The following is a 19,409-nucleotide window of genomic DNA, read 5'->3' on the forward strand; positions in this document are numbered from 1 at the left end:
TTAGCATTCATGTGGATGTAAGCATGAAAAGTATACCCATAGCTCACAACAGTTTTCACCATGGTCACCGTGCACATGATGCCCGTGGTGTGTGGCAATGCCAAGACAATGCCAAGACAGCCACTGCTGTCATCCTGAATTAGTCTGACTTATTGAAGAGAATTATGGGTCATCCTGATACTTTTAAACTCTGAGCCTCAAAAAAGTTTTAAGAAATACTAAAAGGCATCATTATCAGAAAACTAGAGTTCGACAGTGTCATCCTCATCACCATCACCATGAGAATAAAGGAGCGGAGGCCCACTGGGCTCTTGGAGTAAGTGTGTCAGGCAGTGTGCAGAGCTCTCGGAGGATGCACTTCAGCAAGTATATGTCTTCACTGCCCCTGAGGAGGAAGAGTCACCCACCCTTTCACAGACAGGAGCTCTGAGGCCCAACACTGTGACTCCACAGAGGTCACAATCCTATGTGGTGGATCAAGAACTGAACTTCTCACATTACACACATTTAGAGACTGAAGAAAGACTTTAAGTTACCTGAAATGTCAAAAATTAGTAATTAGCAAAAAGAAAAATACCCATAAACCTCAGGATTACCTAGGGCCTTGAAAAGTTCTTCTCGTACAGCAGAGGTGAATTTTCTGACCAGACACAATGTTGTCACAATGGCAAAGAGCAAATTGTAGGATAATACAATATAGAAATTTCCCAGCCAATTAAACCTTCCAAAGTCTCCAAGTAGATCAAATCTCGTGATTCCTGTTGGAAATAAATAAAAGAGCCCTTAATAAAGTCAGGTAAGATATATTTGTTACCAAATAAAGTACAAATAAGATCTAATTAGGTCTCTCTCCGTTATGAGATGCTCTAATGAATGCTGCTGCGGACAACGCCTGCCTGGCTGTATCCAATGGAACCACCCACGCCAGCCCCACCCTGCTTCTTGTACACACCAGTCACTTGCAAGCAACAAGCAAGAGGATGGCACAAAGGCCCAGCACCTGCTCAGAATCTGTGCCTCCTTTAAAAGGGAAGCTGCTGTGCTGCTTGCCTGGGGGGATGTGGTGACTGCAGCTGGCCACAGGAACCAGAGTCCTACTGAGGAGGGTGTAGAAGCAAATCTTCACACTGCCCGTCTCCTGGGGTGAGATAGACTGTCCCCAAGAACAGCCAGATGCCCCAGCACCCTTTGACCCAAGTATATGTCTTCACAGTGTATATAATACTTAATCTTTTCTTTTCTTTTTGGATTATTTATTGCCTATTTTCCCCAATAATTTTATTCTGCTCCTATAATCCCAGTGCCCAGAGCAACACTTTACACATCTTAATATTGATTACATAAGAGAATAAATAAAGAGGATAATTTCCTTCCATAAAACATCATTAATCTGAATTAAATGCTACAGGTTTATAAACTAAAAGGGCAAAACTGGAAATGCAATGGGATTATGCCATATATGCTTTTAAGTTACTTAAATTTACCTACACACATATTTTTAAAAGTCTTATTTAAAAAAAAAAATTAATAGTCATTCTATTCAGTGAGCATGCACCCCAGGTCCAGTACTCACTGGAAAGAAAATGTGAGTGGCAAGATTTTTCTGACCACTCATAGGTAGATAAATCCCAACATTTAGGTGGTCAGTCAAGTAAGACAACAGGATTATAAGAGCCTTCAAGGAATAAACTGAAGAGCTACTAGGGAGCCATGCAAAAATGGAATTACAAAGAATTACAAGAAATAACAGGAACCATCTACAGAACTGTACAGTTATGTACATCATATATTATGGGTGCCTTAAGGATTCTACAGGTGATTTCAAGAATACCTTTGACTCAGTCTCACATTGTCAGCTGACTTGTGACCTTGACTCTCAGCCTTGCCAACTGCAGAGAGCAGCACAGAACTGCATACACACAACACAAAACCCTCTCACAGAAAAGGGTAAGAACAGGGGATCCAAGCCTGCTCTGTAGTCACTCCTACCAGAGACCAAGCATGTAAATTTGAAAGACAACATCAAAGTATTTTTCGAAAACGGGATGAAATGCTTTCAGAAGTGTATGTGGAATTTGTCATGTGTTGTTATGAGATGGTGACAGTCATCTTGGCTGCAGCATCTCAGCTGTAAGTCCAGTAAAGCTTCACTTTGTTAAAGGAATGGGTATCTAATTATATATTTCAATTTTCAAATAAAGGAGACTTTGAGGGAGCCTAGGAAGTTACCTGTAAACGAGCTATGGTCCTACCAAAACAAGTCTCCGTAATTTCAACTAAGACCCTAGATTGGCAGTTTATCTGACCTGCAGAGCAAAACATCCCTTTTTGAATCTGGGAAGGGTTATGCATTGCCTTACTAGAAAAACACACATATGTACATACACCCCAAATTTTGCACTCCATGAGGCTTATTTGTTAAGAACTGACAGGTCCCAGCCTAGGATGAAAACCCTGCCTCAAAGGTCCAGAGCAGTCTCACCTGACCAACAATGTGTGGATCATATACTGCCCTTAGTAAAGACAAAATCTGGGCACATATACTTACCATGTGCTTTTAGTTATTCATAAACTATATATATATGTACTATTTACTAATATAAAACACTTTGAAAGTTACTAATACAAATACTAGGTCTAACATTTTCTTCCCATGGTTCAATGGCTGATCTTAAGAAACTTGGAAACCAACAGAACCTGCTATGTGGTCATTTGACCACCCTGGACTTGGCCTGCCCTATATTGTGACAGTGCTACGTGGAATGAGAGTGGAGAGGTGAGGTCATGGAAACCCCACAGTAAGAATGGGTGGTGTGCCAGAAGAGGAGGGTGGGCTTTGACTAAGACCACCTCAATGGACTTGACCTGGCATCCGAGAGAATCAGGGCCCAGGCCTAACAAGGGATGTCCAGGGAAAGGACATCCTTTAGCAGTAGGTGTGGTTCCCAGGATCATTCAGGTTGACCTCACAAAGACAAACCCAGGAGCCTGTTGCCATAGAGTACTGGGAATCCAGACAGAATACTAGCTCCTGGGGACTAGTCTAAAATAACTGCTGTTTCCACTGCAACTTTTCTTAAAAAACTGAACTGATATTGACAAAGATTACTGTGGACAACACACATAGCTCTTTAATTCTGAAACTTGAAGCAAAAAAAAAAAAAAACTGAAGTAATCACTTAAGATTCTGGCATTAAGGCTTCTATAACAGCAATAATTAAAATTATTTTCAAATTAAAAAGCGCCAATACTTAACACAATGCAGCCACACTCAGACAAAGCTTTGATTTATTAACACTTATCATATGAACATACAGTGCTTCTAAACCTGTATTTCTGGAGAAAGGCAAAAGGGTATTTGGACAGCAAATTTTAAAACACTACATGCCTAAATACACCCATTCAGAAGTTCCCTTTGTTAACGGGTAAGTAAGAAGCTTAGTCAAGCCGCACCTGGGCAGAAGGTCACATCACCTGCATCATATTCTCTGCTGAGAATAAAATACTCTTCATAAAAAGTTGCATGTCAACTCCCCACCCCCACCCCCAGGATTCAATCAAAAATGTTTTAGGTGTAATTCTTTGAATAACAATCTTTTTCTACTCATACTTTAAAAGAACTAATGTACAGAATAAAACCTCATTTTAAGAAAGAGATGGCTACTCCACCCACAAGGTGAGTCAGACAACTCCTGCTGTTCTTAGCCCAGCTGAGTGGACTTGGCCTTTAGCAAGCACACTCGTGTTCTGCAGGAGCTGGTAGGAAAGCACTCAGAAGCTTGGCACACAAAGGACAGCAAAGGGACTTTGTCAATGAATTACACACGTGGCCTGTTGTACAAATGGCTGACGCAAATATCCATGACTTAGATGTAAGGCTGCCCAAAAGCACACAGTCATCTCATTATAAAAAACAAACTCCTACATTAAATTCTATTGAAATATTAGGATGAACATATTTTCTCTTTCTGGAAATGGTTAAATCACTATTCTGACTAGGTTTACAAATTCCCTTCTCTAAACCAAACTTTTAAAATAATTTTAGCTAAGATGGTATCAAAAACCAAACATGACTCAAGAGTATGAAATAATAAAGTCTACATCACTTTAAACATCATGACTTCCAGGATAATGTACTTAGGCTCGCTGTCAACTATTTTATTTGCTAGAAAAAATCAAGGTATTCACAGACTAAGGGAGGTTCCAATGTGGGGCTGGAAAGGTAGATGACACTGCTAGATCAAAGATTTTAACTTGTGACACATTTTACTGTGAAAGTATATTTTTGTTAAATGACATCAACTGGAAATATAATTACTGGCTTCAGATGCCAGCCTAGATGGAGTAAAGGCAATTAGATTTTCCATCCTATTTAAATATGCCCTTGGCAGCCATAACCAATATCCACACAGACTTCAGTATCCACTGGACAAAATATACAAAATGATGGCTTCAAGATCCTGGACACCAGGCAATGAGGGACAGAGACTCCTGGGAGATGAGACGTAAGGTGGGCCCCTATGTGGCACCATTCACAGCCTGAGGCAGGCTTTAGGCTGCAGTGTATAAAGAAGGAGTCAGGCTCAGCCACCTCCCTGAGATGAAGAGACATAGCTTGGAGCATGTGGATGGCTCTGTGTCCAGAGAGCTGCACACAGGAGCCCAGGACTGCAGGCATGTGAGGGAACACCCAGCCTAGAAATGGCACAGTTGATAAGATAACCTTAACAGTCCTTAATTTCAAAAGCTAGAAAAAAAGATTGACTCTATAAGTAGAGATATGAAAGATATAAAATAGTCTGAAATTGACCTTCTTCAAAGGAAAATTACAATGGAAAATATGAAAAGTATAGTAGCAGATGGGATTAATGGCAGATTAGACAATGCAGAAAAAGAAATTACCAAATTTAAAGATAAAGTAATAGAAACTCAAGAGCAAAAGAAGACCAAATAGTGAACAGAGCATCAGGGAACTGTTGTTTCACTCCCGATGACTGATGTGCCTGTGATCAGAGTCCCTGGAAGACAGGGAACAGAAGAAAAATTATTTGAAGAAATAATAAATGAAAATCTTCCAAATTTAATGAATACTGCACACCAACAGATCAAAAAGCACGATGAACTCAAAGAAAAGAAATCCAAGGAAAATTATACCAAAGCACATAGCAACCAGTCTGTTTAAAAGAATAAAAATAAATAAATAAAGCTGCCAAAAGAACTCATGTAAAAAAGAGCAAAAATTCTGGTTGCAAAGTATTTGTTGTTAAAGATAATGCAAAGACAATGGAGTAATTATTTTTAGTACTGAGAGAAAAAAAAGTAACATAAAATTTCATATTCAGCAAAAATACCTTGAAACACAAGGCAAAGTAAAGAACTTTCACTTACAAACAGTTGAATATTCATTACCCAAAGACTTACACTGGAAAGAATGTTAAAGAAAGTATTTGAGGTAGAAGAAAAGCAATCTCAGAAGGAAATCTGACTCTACAGAAAGACCTGAAAAGCAGCAGAAATGATCACCATGTGGATAAATATATTTTAAAAAACTTCTTTAAACACTGTTAAACTTTTTTAAAAGGTCATTGTTTTAGGACGGGGTAGATGTAGTTCAGTGGCAGAGTGCTTGCCTAGCATGCATAAGGTCCTAGATTTGAACACCAGCACTAAAGGAAAAAAGAAATCATCATTTAAAGCAAAAGCAAAGACCACATATTGTGAGGTTTATAGCATGTGTAAAAGTAAAATGTCTGATGACAACAGCACAAGAATGACATCAGAAGCATGGTATAGTGGAAGACTGTACCTTGCCCACCTATAAAAACACAACCAGACAGAGACCCACAAAGGAGACCAGCTCTGGAAGAGCCGGGCGCAGCCATGGAGGAACAACCACAGGGTGAGGCAAAGAGCCGAGCAAACAGAGAAGTGCAGGAAGAAGTTTCACTTTATTGCACCTTAGCACCAGAAGAACAGGACAAGCCAATGGCCTCCCCAGCTGCACTGTCACACACACAGATCACTGGCAGTCCAACACAGCTGTGCAGAAGCCACTGATGTCCATCAAGTGGCATGTGCCACCATGGTCACCAGAAGCCCCCAACAGATTCTGCCACTAAAGAAACTGACAGCTGGTGCAACCACGGCTTACATCCTGCAGCTTCTGGCACTGAGGGTCTCAAGATTTTTGCCTGTGTAGATGGAGTGGCCCTAAGCCATCACCACCATACTGAGTCCAGAACTGCTGCTCCAGGTGCTCTGGTCATAAGACCTAGAACAGCCGGTATACGCACCTAAAACTAGCCCTGCCTCACACCTCTACCCCTAGAGCCCAGTGTTTTGTTTGCTAGAGGCCAGCTACAGCCCCAAACACTGGCCTTGAATGCTGTGTGTGCCCCCACTGACAGCTGGCCCAGCCCCTGCCTACCCAGGCATACTTGCTGCTGGAACCAGGGGCACCTGGAGGACATCAACAGCCCTGACAGCCATAACCAATATCCACACAGACTTCACCACTGAAACCCCACAACTGCCTGAGCCACCACACCACTGACCCCATCCCCCAAAGCCAAAGCCCCTGCAAATCCCACACTTGACATATGCATGCCACTATGCCTGCGCCTCGTGCAACAGCACACTCCCACACATTGCCTAGGTAGTGACCCCGTGTCCCCCACAGCTGGGAGCTTTCCTTACTCAAGACCATCCATGAAGTCTAGAAGTTGATTATTGCCTCAACTGCCCAGATGTCAACACAAGGATACAAGAAAATGGGAAATCAGGAATACAATGAACTTCCAGTAAAAAAATAAATAAAAAATAAAAAAATCCACATCCACACATTGCCTGCCTAACAAAGAATCCAAAACAGTACTCTAAAAGAAATTCATGAGCTACCCAAGAACACACATAAACAGTTTAATGAAATCAAGAAAATAATATAAGAACAAAAGGAGAAGTTCAACAAAGAGACAGAAAACAAAAAGAACCAATAGAAATCTGGATCTGAGGACTACAATAATGGAACTAAAAATTTCAACAAAGCTTCAATGGCAGATTTGATCAAATGAGAGGTTTTATGAATCTATGACAATAGGTCATGTGAACTTATTCAATTGGAGGAGAAAAAAGGAAAGAAGGAAAAAGTGACAAAAGCCTACAGAACTTAACAATGCATCATCAGGCAAACCAACAGGTGCTTGAGAATGTTCCAGAAGAAGCAAGTGGGGCAGAAGACTCATCTTAAAAAATAATAAAGGAAAGCTCCCCTTATTCCAGGTAGGGAAATATATATCCAGATTCAAGAAACCCACAAAACTCCACGTAGGGTGAACGAAAAAGAGTGGTCTATGCTGAGATACATTATAACTTAACTGTTAAAAGTCAAAGACAGAAATTTGAAAGCAGCAAGAGAATAACAGCTCATCTCCTATAAGGGAACATCTACAAGACAACTAGATTTTTCAGAGAAGCTCTGCAAGCCAGGAAGGAGTGAATGATGCATTATTATTATACAGATATGTATTTACAATTCAGTCCTAAAAGTAAAGGAAATTTGCCAGTTATAACCACATGGATAAAGAAATTATGCTAAGTGAAACAGACCAGACATAGAAAGACAAAAACTGCATGATCTCACTTATAAGTAGAATCTAAATTCGTCAAATTTATACAGAAAGTAGGATGGTGGCTGCCAGGGATTGGGGGAGATGGGTGACATTAGGTAGAGGGTACAAAGTTTCAGTAATATGAGTTAAGTTTTCACAATCTGATGTACTTTGTGGTGACAATAATTAACAAACTATTTTGTATATTTATAATCTGCTAAAAGGATAAATCTTAAATTCTTTCACCATACACACACTGGTAACTACACAGAAGTAATGACACTAATTAGCTTCATCGTGATGATCATTTCAGAACACTTATATATATATCACAATGTCAAACTGAGCATCTTAAATATATAAAATTTGAATGTGTCAATGATACTACAATAAATCTGATTTTAATAAATAATAGCACAAGATTAACAGAGAAGAAATGAAAGAAAATTGTTGGAAGGTTCTTATGTTACATGGCACGTTACTTGATAGACGGTGATAAACTATATATAAATTTCTTACTAATACTACAAACCCTGCAGTAACCAGTCAAATAACACAACAAAGAGTTACAGCAAATAGGTCAACAAAGGAGGTAAAGCAGAACCATCTCTTTCAAATGCAATTTATTTGGATGAATGCAGATAAAGAGGAAAAGAGGAACAAAGGAAAGACGGGACAAGCACCATGAGAGCTGATTCAGACCCAGTCATGTCCATGGCCACATTCAGAGTGAATGGCTTAAGTGTCCAAACTCAGACACAAAGACTGATAGGCCAGCTAGAAAACAAGATCCAACTGTATGTTTATAAAATACCAACTATTTAAATATAAAGACACAAACAGGTTAAAAGTTTAAGAATGAAAAAAATATATACTAACTAAAGAGCTGAAATAGCTACATTAATATAACACAAAGAAAATTTCAAAGAATATTACTAAGGATAAGGAAAATCATTAGCCCTGTCATAATTATGAAAGGGTGAGTTCATCAAGGGGGCAGAACAACCCTAAATATTTATGCATCTGATACCAGAGGTTCAAAGTTCATGAAGTAAGAACTGACAGAATTGTCAGGAGAAATAAACAGATCCACAATAGAGTCAGAATTTCAAAACTCTCCTCTCAATAACTGATAAAACAGTGAACAGTATAGAACAGTACAGAGGGTACAAATAACACTGCCAACTCAATTCACCTTTTACTATAGGACACACCGTCTACCCATAGCAAAATATACCATCTTTTCAACTGTACACTAAAGACAGACCTTATTCTGGGTCATAAAGCAAGTTTCAATAAATTCAAAATGATCCAATTCATATAAAATACACTTCTTCACCATAATGAAATCAATAAAAAACAAATTAAAAATCAGTAACAAATCTCTGGAAAATCCCCCCCAAATATGTGGAAACTGAATAACATATTCCTAAATAACTCATGGGTCAAAGATGAAATAAAGAGGTTAAATCAGAAAGTATTTTGAACTGAATGAGAAGCAAAATACTTACTATAAAAACTGGGAGGAGGCAGCCAAAACAGAACTTAAAAGGAAATTTTTAATGTTAAGTGTCAATATCAGAAATGGAAAAAGACCTCAGATCAATGAACCCATCTTTTTATTTCAAGGCAACAGGAAAATCAGAGAAAATAAACTCCAAAGTAAGTAGAAGAAAAAAAATAATAAAGATAAGGGCCAAATCAGTGAGCTAGACAATAGAAAAAGAACAGAGAAAATAAATGAAACCAAAAGCTGGTCCTTTGAGAGGATCAATAAAATTTCGTAAATTTTCAGTCACACTATTCAGGAAAAAAAATATATCAATCACAATCTGCTTCAAAAGATTATTTCACTGCAAAATCTACTTCCACTGAAAGTAAGAGCACTCTTGTCAATAAACAAGTTGGATTAAAAAAGCAAATTGCTTAAAAGACATTAACAAAGCTTGCTGGAGAAGAAATAGGTAAAACAGTAGCCTTATATTTATAAAAGAATTCGTTACTAAAACCTTTCCAAAAAAATAAATTCCAGACCTAGAGGGTTTCAGTGAGGAACTATATTAGAACTAAAGGGGAAAAAACTGATTCTACAAAAGCTTATCCAGATAACTGAAGAAGAGGGTATATTTCAGAATATTGTGAATGAGGACAGCATTCTTTATATGTACATCAAAACCAGAGTAAAAGACAGTGATTTAGTCAGCTTTTTCACCACTGTGACCACAAGACATGACAAGAACAATTAGAGGAGGAAAAGTTTATTTGGAGCTTCCCAGTTTCAGAGGTCTCAGTCCACAGCCAGCTTCACTGCTCTGGCCAGTGGTGAGGAAGAGCATCAAGGCAGAAGAATGTGGTGGAGGAAAGCAGCTCAGTACATGATGATCAGGAAGCAGAGAGAGGCTCCTCTCACCACGGATAAAACATAAACCTCAAATGCACACCCCAGTGACCCCCCTCCTCCAGCCACACCCTACCTATCTACCGCCACCACCACCTGAATCCCTGTCAGGGGATTAAGGCACTGATTAGGTGGATGCTTTTGTAACCCAGTGATTTCACCTCTGAACTTTCTTGATTGTCTCACAGATGAGTTTTTGGAGTACACCTAATCTAAACCATATTAGATACTAAGAAGGACAACTACAGACCAATATAGCTATAAACAGTGAAGCAAATCCAACAATATAAACAAGGAAAACACATCACGACCTCAAGGATCCTACCCCAGGAAGTGGGTGGTTTTAACAAACACTTGAGAACTACTCAACATAATTTAGCATATCTGTAGACTAAAAAGCAAAGCCATATTATCTCAAAAGATGCACAAAAAAACATTTTTAAAAAATCCAACATCCATTCTTGATTAAAAACAACAAGAACTTCATCCCTGGTTTAAAAAACAAAAAGCAAACTCCAAAAAAAGCAGGAAAAAGAAGGAATATCCTCAACCTGGCTGGTATAAGTAACTACAAAAAATAAATAAATGAGAAACACCACCACAAAGGCTACAGCTACTCACAGTTGATAGTGAGGGACAGATGCTTCTCCTAGAACGAGGAAGAGCAAGGCAAGAAGTCTGCTCCCCTCCTTGACTCATGCTGTCCTAGAGGCACCAAATACAAAGGGAACAAAATAAATAAAAGATTCTACCGGAAAGGACTCATCTAAGATGTCAAATCATCTAAGAAGAAAAATCTGATGATGTTCATAAGACAGCTACTAAAACTAGTGAGTTTACCAAGGTTACAAAATAAAAAAGATCAATACACTAAAATCATCTGTATTTACATTGTTAGCAGTGAAGTATTGAGAACAGAATATTTTTAGAATATCATTTTTGTAAATAAAATCTGAACAACAAAAGCTACAAAACATCAGGGAAAGCAAAATAAAGAAACTAAGTGTATTGTGTTCAGAAGTTGGAAGAATATTGTAACAATGTTAATCCTTTCCAACTTGTTTCATAGATCCCAACAATCCCAGGATATAGTCATCAACAAAAAGAAATATGCTATCAAGCCACAAAAAGACATGGAGGGGGCTGGGGCTGTGTCTCAGTGGTAGAGCACTTGCCTAGCATGCGTGAGGCACTGGGTTCAATCCATAGTACCACATACAAATAAACAAATAAATAAAGGTATTGTGTCTATCTACAACTAAAAAAAAAAAAAAATTAAAGAAAGAAAACAGACCTAGAGGGACAGTAAATGCCACTGCTACCTGAAAGCAGCCACTCTGAAACACTATATACACTATGATTCCATCTATGTGACATTTTTGAAAAGTCAAAACTAAAGAAACAATAAAAAGATGGGTGGTTGCCAGGGGCTTGGGGGCTGGGGTGAACAGGAGGTGCACAGAAGACTTCCAGGCAACGGTGGATACACATCATTGTGCCTCTGCCCAAACCCACAGGATGCACACCACCAAGTGTGAACACTTGTGTAAACTATGGACTCTGGGTGACATAGAGGGGCCCACGCAGTACTGCAACTGTAACAGACAGACTTCTCTGGTGGGGGACAGTGATAAGGGGTATGTGGGAAATCTCTGTACCTTCCCCTCAACTAGACTGTGAACCTAAAACTGCTCTTAGGGGGGAAAAAAAAGGCAGGTCTTTGGTTGCCTGGCAGTAGTGCTGGGGAGTAGGTACGACGGAAAAATACATGGGGCCAAAAGAAAACATTTAAGGTGATGGGCATGTTGTTGATCTTGACTGCACACATCAATCAAAGCTTATCAAACTGTACTTTAAATATGTGGGTTAACCGTATGCTAACGATATCTCAATAAAACTGTTTAAATGTATTTATTAAACTTCAGACTATATAATCAATATCCTGCATGGATATGTCAGTATATGGCTCAGCCCTTGAAATGATAATGAGAAACTATATTTCTGTATTTGTGTCATGAGTTACATGACATGATTTTTTTTTTAATTTCCTACCATATTCTTAACACTATACAGATTCTGTAGGAGTTATAAAGTAAGCATGTAAGGCAGTGATTCCCCTCCTAGAACTGTCTTCTCAGGAAGAGACGATCTCAGGACAGTAGTGTTCCCAACGCATCTGAATGTGAGCAGGAAGCACAGGACCCCGCTGTGCACACGGCATGATGGGGTGGGGCAGGCTCCTTTCCTCTGGACTACTGGGTCAGGAGAAGAAACTGAGAGATCAGGATGCAGTGTGACATGGCAGGTCTGACTGTGTTCTGAGAGCAGAGAGGGATAAGAAGAAAGGACCGAGGGAAGGCTCCTGGAGACTGCCCACTGAGCTGATGAGCCATCTTGAGTACCATGTCAGGTTCTGGGCAAGGCAGGCCCCACCTGGCAACGGGGGAAAAACACTCAGGGTAGAGGAAGCAGTGTGTTCAAGGGCAGAGTAAACACAGCAGCCACACTTTCCGCCCAACACAATGAGGAGCGTGCCTTTATTAGAAACAGCTCAGAATGTCTCTGGAATGGCAGGAGATGCAGGCAGGGCTAGGTATAAAAGGGCACAGGTGCCCCTTAAGGAGGCTGGGTGTTGTCTGAATGGCAAAAACCCTTGCAGCATTTGGAGCAGGGGACCACAGGGCCTTGCTTTCACTGTGTATGGGGTGGGTGTGGCAGGGATGGGCTAGCCTTTTAACCATGAGTAGATGGAACAGAGAAGGGACAGAGGAGGCCCTCCGGGTAGGACTCTGCCTGCACTGCAAAAGCCACCTGCGGTGTTCTTCCTGCCTGCTCCCTTTGTCCACTGTGTGCAGCACTGGAAGATGAATGAGAGAAAGTGACTTACACAGTTAGAAGTAGTTAAGGCCTTGGGATTTATGTATGTCGTGCGTGGCCAGGGAACAGTGAAGAAAACCAGTATTTACTACATAACACTCTTTCCTTCTAAATAATTTACTGAGGTGTAATTCACATAGCACAGAATTAACCATTTTAAATAAATAATTCAAGGGCACACTCACATGTTGGACCACCACCACCTCTGCCCAGCCCCAGCACCCATGCATCACTCTGAGTGAAACCCTGCACCCATCAACACCTGCTTCTTGAACCACGCATGTGCTTTCTGTCTCCGTGAATTCTCCTATGCAGGACTTTTCATCTAAACAAAATCATACCCTGTGTGGCCTTTTGTGTCAGGCTTACTTCATTCAGCACAATGTTTTCAAGGCTCATCCATACTGTACCATGTAGCAATCAGTAAGTCATCCCATCTTGTTGTTTTTAATTGTAGTAAAAGATACATAACACAAGGTTTAGCAGTTTAACCACTGTTAATGCACAGTTCAGTGGTATTAATGGTATTTACATTTTTGTACAACCTCATCATCATCCACTGCCAGAACCGGCAAGTCTTAAACTCTGAACCCATAAATGACGACTCCTCTCTTCTCCCTCCAGCTCCTGGAAACTACCATCCTCCTTTCTCTGTGCACTAGATGAGTCAGGTGCCTCTTGTAAGTGGAATCCCACAGCCTTTGTCCTTGTGATGACTAGCTTGCTTCACTTAGAAATTATTCCTTCTTAGGGCTGGGTAACATTTCATTGTATGGGTAGGCCATGATGATCCACTCAGCTGATGATGGACATTTTAGCTACCTCCACATTTGGCTATTGTTATAAGGGCTTTTTAAAATAATAAAATCTTAGTCAAACCAGTTTACAACACGGAAATAAAGACAAGCAGTTAAAATCAGCATACTACAGTGACACAACCACATCCATGTTTATAGCATCTCAAATCACAATAGGTAAACTATGGAATCAACCTAAGTGCTTGTGGTACACATACACAATGGACTATTACTCAGCCATAAAGAAGAATGAAATTATGGCATTTGCCGGTAAATGGACTGGAGACTGTCATGCTAAGCGAAATAAGCCGATCCCCAAAAAACAACCAAAGGCCAAATGTTCTCTCTGATATGTGGATGCTGACTCACAATAGGCCAGGGTGGAGGGAGGAAGAGGTGATTTACCAGATTAAACAGGACAGAGTGAAGGAAGTAAAGGGGGATGGGAACAGGAAAAACAGTACAATGAATTAGACATTACTTTCCTATGTTCCTATCATTTACAACCACAAAAATGGGAAGTTATACTCCAAATATATATATATATATGTCAAAATATATTCTACTGTCATGTATAACTAAGAAAGAACAAATTTAAAATTTTTTTAAATTGTTTCTGGGAGAAAAAAAGAAGCAGGACAGAATCAGGACAACTGGAATGTCTTGGTTCATCTACTCTGAGAACACAGCCCACCTCAACAAGAAGCACCCACTCACATCACAAATGCTTACTGACCAATGCTGTGAAAGATAAAAAGATGCAAGAAACAGGGCCTTGTCCTTGAAGTAATGTAAAGATTCTTGAGAAACTCAGGAGGCATAACACAAGGTTTAAAATACAAGAGTTTAAGCCACCTTCCCACACAATATAGGATTTGACTGGCCTCAGAGAATGCAGAAGACTGGACAGGTACAGAAAGGTCAGGGGAGAAGGCCACGAGAGCCCTCCAGCCAAAGCCTGGGAATGGAAAATGCATCTGTAGTCCTCAGAACAACCTTCATGATGACTACACACTGCCAGGGTGCTCTGCTCACCTGAGAAGGTAGTTCAATTTAGCAGTCAGGTGAACTTGAAGACAAGCCAGAGCCAACCAAGGAAAACTCGAGTCAGAGTCCAAGAAAGAACTAATTTGCAAAAAAGTGAATGCCTTAGCCTTGCAATGTAGAAGGCAGCTGTCTATCCTCCTGGAGAAACTCTCCAGAAAGGGCCTCTGCGACACCTCCCAATCACACCTTCTCACTGTGGGAGAAATTAAATTGCAAAACTAAATGCTTTCTTAGTTCTTCTGGTTTGGCTTAGTGTCTTCTTACTCCACCCTTCTCAAAAGAAAAAAAGAAAAGAAAAAGGAAAGAAAGGAAGGAAGGGAGGGAGGAGGAGGGAGGGAGGGAGGGGAGGGAACCCTGCTAGAATCCACGACACTCCTTTCAAGGATGAACTATTAAGAGAAAGTCACATACAGCTCTCTGCTTTCAACACTATCAAACTCTTCACTTTTCCAAGAGAAACATGGGGAGGAAGATGAAACCTAGTACTGCTACCAAATATCACTGCAAGATGGCAGAGGAGCCTGCCAAAACTCTTAAGGTTCTGATTTGGCCTTCTGGATAGAAGTGTTCCAAAGACTGAATTCAGAGACAAGCACAACAGGCTCTGATTTAGAAAGGACCAGTACGGGATGGCAGTGGAACCCTGCTTGGAGCAGAGCTGGGCTCCTCTGCCTAGCTTAGGGGTGGGTGGTAAGTTGAAGGTTTGGAAGTGGGAACAAGTGATGTGTTGTAGTAGGTGCACAGCAGCAAAGCTAGAGGAGAAGGAGAAAAGAAGGCCTTGGTGATCAGAAATGAAGAAGTGGTGGGGGAGGGCCAAGGTTACAAACAGCAAATGCCAGATTAATTAAGATAAAATCAGAATCCACAAGAGTAGACAATTAGGAGGTCACCAGTAACCTACACATAGAGATAGTCACATGTTTGGGTTTGAAATTCAGTTGCAGATGACTGAGTTCTGATAGAGGAAATTATTTCAAAATCTTTTCTTCTTTTAACTCCCACTGGGCAGCACACAAAGTCAAGAGCCATCAAAGGGAACAAGAATGCTAATAAAAGAATTAGAAACAAAGTCACATCCAGGTGAGAGTTAAAATTTCCTATAGAGAACACACTCACACCCACATTTACAAGATATTATTTGAAAAGCTATAAACCAAAATGGTTTCTGGAAACTAGGGACTAGGATTCAAACTGGTGGTCTGAAGCCATTCTAGCCTGAACCCTCATTATAACCGTCTAGTTTTAACTAATACTTTAACTGTAACATTTTTAAAATTACCTCTTCAGGTTCCTTCTAGCTAAATGATCTGGGATTATTTTCATATGAAATTTATTTTATTTTATAGCAAACTAAGGTATCTGAATATCAACAGATGGCTAAGTCTAGATTCATCTGAACAATGTGTCATTTTCTCAGACCATTTTTCATCTCCCTAAATCAGTGTAGTATCAAAAACACAATAAGGAGACACAGGGAACATGAATTTCCAGGGAGTTATCATTAGTCGCCCCCTTAGACATTTGACACAAAATATTTCTTTAAATTTTTTTTAGTTGTTGATGGGCCTTTATTTTTATTTACTTCTTTATATGTGGTGCTGGAAATTGAACGCAGTGCCTCACACGTACAAGGCAAGCACTCTACCACTGAACTACAACTCAGCCCCGTAAACAAAATACTTTTAAGAATTCTTTATTCTTAAAAATCCTAACTATATATACAAATTTATAGTTTGCTATAAAAACATTAATAATCAAAAGTTAATTAATTCCACTCACTTATTATTTTCTATAATATATCTGAATATAACTAAGTCATTCAATATTTTTTGCTGAGAAACTTTCAATATGGGTCTTGAAATTACTTTTATATCAATATCATAATTTGCCATTGCTAAGCATCTGTAAAAGGATCATTTATTTCCATTTTACAGAGAGAAATGAAGAGGTATATCTGAGGGCAAATATTAGTAACATATTAAAAAAAAAAAACTCATATAAAGCCTTCTCCAAAAAAAGACCACTTTTTAACAAGAGCCCTCCATCAGAGAACAAGAGAGTAACCCACTGTGTCTCCTTTATGGGTGTCAGACTGCATGGACCTGGATGAGAAACATGTAGAAATACTAAAAATAAATTCAACTTCATTTGAAATTATATTTTTATTAAAATGCCAAAAACACTTTTTAAAAAAATCTGTATTATGGACTTTGCATATTTTATGCAAGAAAGACCATCTAGAATAAAAATAAAATAAAAATATTTCTGAAGCAAAAATTAGCAAAAGCATTTCAAATACTGTTATCTGCATTTGAGAAAAATTTCTCCATCATTAGAAATTTCAAAATGAAAAGCAATGAAAAGATGTTAACCTTTCATTGTTTTCTTGATTAAGCACAATGAAGAGCATGACAGCAATCATATGAAATCTATTCTTAAGGAATTCACTGCAACATCTAAACTTGAAATAGTTATAGAGAAGTTGAGACATCTCTAGATGACCAATTTGATCCTGTTCTGTTTGTACCCCGTTTTCAACCATCTCCTCTTACCACTTGGAGAGTTCATTAAAGTAAACAGTAAACCCTTTACTAAAGGTAACGGACATCAAATGACCCCACAAACCCAATTTGGATTCTTCAAAACTAAAGTCTAAATGTTCAACAAAATAACGTTTTGGAACACTGGCATGGCTCAAAACTTTAGAAGGGCTTTAAAGGGTTCAAACACACAATTTTAAGAAGAGTCTTTGTACTTCCTATGGGCAATAAAACTATCATTATGTTTGACTGAAGTACCTGGTCAAAACATTCCTTTTTACCTGGTCAAAACATTCCTTGCCACTTAATTCTCTGTAGCATGTGATATCCTTATTAAATTTATTGGTGACTTTATCTAAATAGTACAAAATTTTCTTCATTCAAATATTAACAAGCTTTAAATGTTAAAAGGAATTCTTTAATAAATGTATTATTTCACATTATGAACTTAAAGCTTTAATTTATAATGCCTATAATAAAACAATAATAGAATTCAGCAATTTTTTCAAAAGAGAAAAACACCCACAGAACATTTTTCACTTTTGAAGCAAAAATATCGCCAAATTAATCTTACTAGGTTTGATGTATTTTCAATTTCCAATTAAAATTACAGTCTTCACTAGAAAATTATTGGAATAAGAGGGAAAATGCAAGATTCAGTTAAATTATGATTCTCCTTGTTACTGCCTCTCTTATGTCACCTAAGTGATGAGACACTGCTGGCTGATCCCGCAGGAGCAAATGAGACCACGTAAGGTCAGATTTCCTTGTGAGAGGCGAGGAGAAAAGAGTGGAAAATTTCACAGCTTGGAATTTGATTGTTAAGTACGTCCTCTATTCTAGTCTTATAAGCTTTTCAGCTAGTAAATTGAAATCCTGCTATACACTAGGATAATATTCATGACTATTCTCTATATTTTACCTTCTTAAAATCAAAGACTCAATTCTAAAGAGTTAATAGAGGAATTACAAAGTAACTCTCTAGTTTGCATTTCCCATAATACTAAAATAAAGCTTTATCTTTTAGTCTAGAAATTTGCTTTAACACTGTGAAAAGCCTCTGTGCATCTGTTTAGCGTATCTACTCCTTTTCATCTGTGCAGTGCCACTGGGCATAGCCTGCACTGCCGAGCGGGCTGACACCTTGCAAAGCGCCACATGACTCACTGTACCCTAATGCACTCCATTAATCCTGTTTGGACAGCTGGGCCCCGGCATTTGTTAGCTGCATCTTAATTGTTCCATCTTTCTTTTCTCCTTTTTATTTATCTCTATGGAAAACTACTCAGGAATTTAATTTGTCAGGCCTCAAAAAGTGAATTTTGCCCTGCTTTTTTTTCTTTGTATTAAAACTATATTCAGTATGTAATTTTCTTCATAAAATCAGTATCTATTAATAATCAGCAACTAATCTTAAGTAACAGAGCACAGTACATAAGCTTTCTAAATGTTTAAATGGCAGGGTGGCTGTCATATCACCAAAATTATTTGATGGACTAAGTAAATGGGTTTCCAGTGGTCCCTTTACATGTCCACTTTACACTTTCTATTAAAAAATGAAGAATTCATAAAAATTATGAAGATAACTACAAAGCCCCCACTTTCATGCACAGCCTGCACTGCTGATGGCCGTTAGCCTTGAATCAATAATGGAGGCAACATGACAGCTAAAGCAGAAGAAACCCAGAGGCACTACAGTTGTTGCAGAGCACGTTGCTGAAGTTACTGATGTTTCTATAATCATTAGTTTCCTAAGTTAAAACCTAAATCTAGAAAATTATACAAAATGGTCCAATAGAAAGTTTTGTTTGAAATAATACCTAGGCAAGAACTGAACCGTCTATAATTAATATTTTATATAGAAGGTCAAATGACCTTTCAGTGACAAAGCAGAAATCTGTTTTACTTTTAAAAGATGATCAGAATCCTCTGTATAATGACAAACTAAGGAAATGATCTGATTGACAGGCAAAGAGAGACTGAGGACCAAGGACGTCCTTGGAATAAGCATATGCTCCCAGAAACTGTATCATGCATATTTTTCAACTATTTTCATGAATACAAAGCAGCTTAAAATGAGTTTACAATTTTCCAGTTTTTTAAACTACATACTAAATTTTACATTCAAAAAAAGACATTAGTT

General features: G+C 38.7%; 1 protein-coding gene across 19 annotated transcripts in view; it reads right to left on the minus strand.

The window, feature by feature from the left end:
- Positions 1-19,409, minus strand: part of Lmbr1 (limb development membrane protein 1) — a 160,039-nt gene that overhangs the window by 16,500 nt on the left and 124,130 nt on the right. For all 19 annotated transcript variants that reach the window (XR_009227878.1, XR_009227877.1, XR_009227884.1 and 16 more), the window contains one exon: positions 597-758. Coding sequence is in view for 11 of the 19 variants with exons in the window: in XM_058582860.1 (XP_058438843.1) it covers positions 597-758 (162 nt within the window). In the remaining 8 variants the exon portion in view is untranslated. The remainder of the gene's footprint in view (positions 1-596; positions 759-19,409) is intronic.

Source organism: Marmota monax, unplaced genomic scaffold (genome assembly GCF_021218885.2).
Source record: "Marmota monax isolate L192 unplaced genomic scaffold, Marmota_monax_Labrador192_F-V1.1 WCK01_AAM20220418_F8-fsc00226, whole genome shotgun sequence".
NCBI lineage: Eukaryota > Metazoa > Chordata > Mammalia > Rodentia > Sciuridae > Marmota > Marmota monax.